At 35.5% G+C, this 4346-nt stretch overlaps 1 protein-coding gene across 1 annotated transcript; it reads left to right on the forward strand.

Annotated features, from left to right (window-relative positions):
• Window positions 1-798: 798 nt before the first annotated feature.
• LOC134496355 (olfactory receptor 1E16-like) lies at window positions 799-1797 on the forward strand. Its single transcript, XM_063302086.1, has one exon. It carries the CDS (start codon window positions 799-801, stop codon window positions 1795-1797), a length of 999 nt encoding a protein of 332 aa, XP_063158156.1.
• Window positions 1798-4346: the final 2549 nt, after the last annotated feature.

The following is a 4346-nucleotide window of genomic DNA, read 5'->3' on the forward strand; positions in this document are numbered from 1 at the left end:
TTCCATGTCCTGTTTGAGTGCTCTTCTATTATCTGGTGATGGGTTTTGGATTAGTGTGCTTAAGGGATTATGTGTGTGGATGATGGGACAATGGTTGACCCTTCCTCTTTCCTGATGTGCATGTTCCCCGTTGTGATGCACTTATGCCTTGCAACGGGGAACTTGACAGATGCCCTCTTTCATGGCATTCATTTGCCTGACAACATTCGACAATACTAAGACATAAGTCGTTTTCATGTTGATTCATCCTGTTCTGGGAAGACAGTTTTTGTGAGATATGTTTGTTTGTTTGCTTATTTGTTTATAGAATGGTGTTCAGGGTATGTAGAGACAACCTAATGTGCAACAACAGAAATTTAATACAACAACCTATCTGAGATTATTGTGTAGATTTAGAAATACCTTTGGGAGGGGTAGGAGAACAGGCACAATCTGATCCTCTGAACTATATTGCACAGTTTTCATGCTGTAAGTATCTCATCACTTCACAAAATAGGGAGAAGGTTAAAGGGTTTTTATGCTGCTTAGAGTTGTATTCTTCCAGGCAAAATTATTCTTCCTGCTATATGTGTGGAATAATGGTGAACATTAGTTACCCACATGCATTGGATATAGGAAAAGAATGCTTCAGAATTCTAGATTTGAAAATGTCTTTTTTTTCCTTATACATTCTAGCACTGACATGACATTTGATGAATGGAGGAGATCCTGGGAGAATTCTGGAATGCTTCAGAATTCTAGATTTGAAAATGTCTTTTTTTTCCTTATACATTCTAGCACTGACATGACATTTGATGAATGGAGGGGATCCTGGTTATTGAGAAAATAAACCAAACAGGCATTAGGGGATTTATCCTTCTGGGTTTGGGAATTTTCCCTGAGCTGCAGCCTTTCCTTTTCTGGTTCTTCTTGCTGATTTATCTCATGACAATAACTGGAAACCTACTCATATTTCTGCTAATTGTGGCTGATCACCATCTTCACACCCCAATGTATTTGTTTCTGGCAAATTTGTCCTGCCTGGACACTTGCTATAGCATTATCATCTTGCCAAAAATGTTGGCCAACTTGCTGACTGGTGAGAGAACTATTACTGTGAGTGCATGCATAGCCCAATATCATTTCTTTAGCCTTTGCACAGGTACAGAAACCTATCTTTTGGCTGTCATGTCTTATGACCGCTATTTAGCAATTTGTAGACCTTTGCTCTATGCTTCTATTATGAATAGGAAATTCTGTTTCCAGCTTATGGCTGTGACATGGCTAAATAGTTTAATATTTAATGCTATTCTGGTGGCTTTTGTGGCTCAGTTATCCTTCTGTGGCCCTAATGTCATAGACCATTACTTTTGTGACTTCCATCCACTAGAAAAACTGTCCTGTACTGACACAAGTCTCCTTGAAATTATCATGTTTTTCCTGAGCATTGTATTTGCAATTTCTCCTTTTCTGTTGACCCTCATCTCTTACATCTGCATCATTGGCACCATCATCAAAATCAAATCCACCACTGGACAGCGAAAAGCCTTTTCTACCTGCTCCTCTCATCTCATGGTCGTTTGCCTCTATTATGGCACATTAATCATTGTCTATGTGTTGCCAGATTCCCCCACTCTGAGACATCTCAATAAAATCTTCTCCATTTTTTATACAGTGATGACACCTTTGATCAATCCTCTCATCTATACTTTAAGAAACAAAGAAATTCACAAAACCCTCAGACGATTTTATGGTAAAATGCTAATTTTGGGCAGATGTCACCCCAAAGCACCCATTTCTTGTCAGTTTGTTAGATAGTCATATTATGAATGTAAATATGAAACCCTGGTGTCAATTAGTCTCCTATTTTATTTCGCGGCAATAGTTGCAGATTGTGCTTGAGATGAGGGTGGGGAATCAGATTGGATAGTATGTCTCTTACATCTTCAGTAAAATTTATGTGTGATGTTTCTGATCTGCTTTCACTATGTTTTGCTCAGTATGTTTTACATAATTAAAAAATGGTTCAGTACAACTGTCCAATATGCCATGGTTTTCTTTTCCTATTCTATGCAAATATAAAATGTTTTGTAATAATTTTCCCCATTTTCTTGTATCCACCTTATACATTCTACTTGGAAAAAAATGGATATAACCCAATATATGTTTGTGATTAAAATAAGTTCCACATTTGGAACACAATTTGCATAGGAGCATTTTTCCAGCAATACAGGAAGTTTTAAGTGGCTGATATATCAAAAAATAGCCTAACTATTAAAAATATGAGGTACATGTATATTTTTAAATTTTGAATTACAATTCAACTGAATCTCTCCTTGGGTTTTTCAAGCCAGGAAACTAATCATAACTATCCCATCATAGTTATGAGTTACTAATTTCAGAACATCATTCTTCATGGATCTGAAAGCTCAGTTTCCCAGGAGTCTCTAAGTGACTCTAATTCTAACTTTTTCTCTAACTAAATTACTGTCAAGACTGATAATATTTCCTACTTCTGACTAACTTTAAATGACATTATTCCATTCTTTGCCTTTATTGTCCTACTCATTCATGAACTAGAGGAGCTGGCCTGTTTCACTTTCCTTTTTAAAATACAAAATGATAATAGAGATGTAAAGATTCTATCAGAAATTGCATCAGGAGAAAATGTGGGTAGCATTTTTTTTAATAAGAATTTTATTAAGTTTCAGGCAGACATAAGAGCTACTAAAAAACCAAAAAAGCTACAAAGAAGAAAAAAACTAAAAAGTGAGAAAACACAAGAGATTTTTTTTCTTTTTTTAGAAATTACATAGAGAAGTGACTTCTGACTTTAAATAGCAAGGATATACAACAATTTTCCATAATCAATCCCTCTATATTAAAACAAAACCACATTGTTACTATAAATCATTCCATTAGCACAATATAAAAATCACTACAGTTGCTCCCTCCCCTTATATTAAAAGAAGAAAAAAAAAACATAAACCTCCTAATCAATTTCCCCCCACAAAGATAGCATTTGTTTAATTATTTCCTTCCTACTACAATTCTATACATTCCTGTCTACTATAAAAATCAAACTAAAAATCATATAAATTGTCTGCCACTGTAGCTGGTAATACAACAATTATGATAATCTTGGTCATACTAAAGCCAAAACCAGACATTTATTATTATTATTATTATTACCTTAATAATCTTAATCCAAATCATTAAAGATAAATGAAATCAACCAAACCCTAAAAGCAATCCAGATCAATATTCTTAAACCCTTATCCCACTTCAGAATAAACCAGAGCATTTACATAATCCCATAATATACACAGAGCTTTTTTCTTAAAGAAATCAAACAGCCCAACTGCCCCCCTCAAAAACACTGTCTTCTCTTCAGAAAACCTCCCATACATAATAGCCCCTTCTTTTCCATAACATTCCATCAGAAAGTCAATTTCATTTGTGGCTTGCAACTCAATCTCTCCCTTAAATTTCTTCAACTCAACTATCCAATCTTCATCCAGCATTTCAAGAGAAGTCTTGATCTCACTGTTAGAAGAAACATTTCTATTGCTGTTAATTTCTTCAGTTTTATCCAGGACATCCCCAACCAGATGACACATTTTAGACCTCTATTTTCCACAATGCCCTGAATGCCTTGCATAAAAACTTGGCAGGAATCAGAAAAAATCTGCTTAATATCTCAATGGAAGTCAGAGAAAGTCTGATTGAAATCCACCATGTCTCATACAGTAGATTATGGTGCCCCTTAGGAACTTAACCAGTGAAAGTCAAAGATATAGAAGAATGTGTTTACACAAGTGAAAGTGGATAACAGACAATTTCCCAGGGAAAGTAATAGCAGAAAACTGAAAGTTTAGAACAGCAGATTCAATGTGTGGGGAAATGTTAATATCTTCAAATTTAGTACAAGAATAATAACAGGGAGATGATTTTGTACTCTCAACCCTCCTTAATATTTGGATGGAAAGCAAAATCCAAAACTTAAAAAGAATTTTTTTTAAAAAATAATCACAAAAATAATGATAAGCACTAAGAAAACCCATTTCTCCTTGCTGTAGAAAGCATCTCTTAAGGTACACATACTTAAAAGAAAAATAAATTGGGTGCTTTAGAAATGGGGTGGATGGACTTAGTGTCCCTTTAAGGTTAGAGCAAGGCTTGGAAATAATGATGTCCCAGCCTCCCGGTTGCTCTTACCAGTTGAATGCGGACACTGTTTGTGATCTTCTGGCTGCAAGCATCTGTCCAGAGGACAGGTGGGGTGATTACAAGTGTCTTCCTTTCTCCAGAAAAACACTCCTGGGTTCAGGAAAGACCTGCCTGAGCCCAAAAAAACTGCCACATTG

Source organism: Candoia aspera, chromosome 4, assembly GCF_035149785.1.
Source record: "Candoia aspera isolate rCanAsp1 chromosome 4, rCanAsp1.hap2, whole genome shotgun sequence".
Taxonomy (NCBI): domain Eukaryota; kingdom Metazoa; phylum Chordata; class Lepidosauria; order Squamata; family Boidae; genus Candoia; species Candoia aspera.

Excerpts from the sequence above, each read along its gene's own strand:
- LOC134496355 (XM_063302086.1), top strand. The coding sequence starts at position 799 with ATGGAGGGGATCCTGGTTATTGAGAAAATAAACCAAACAGGCATTAGG.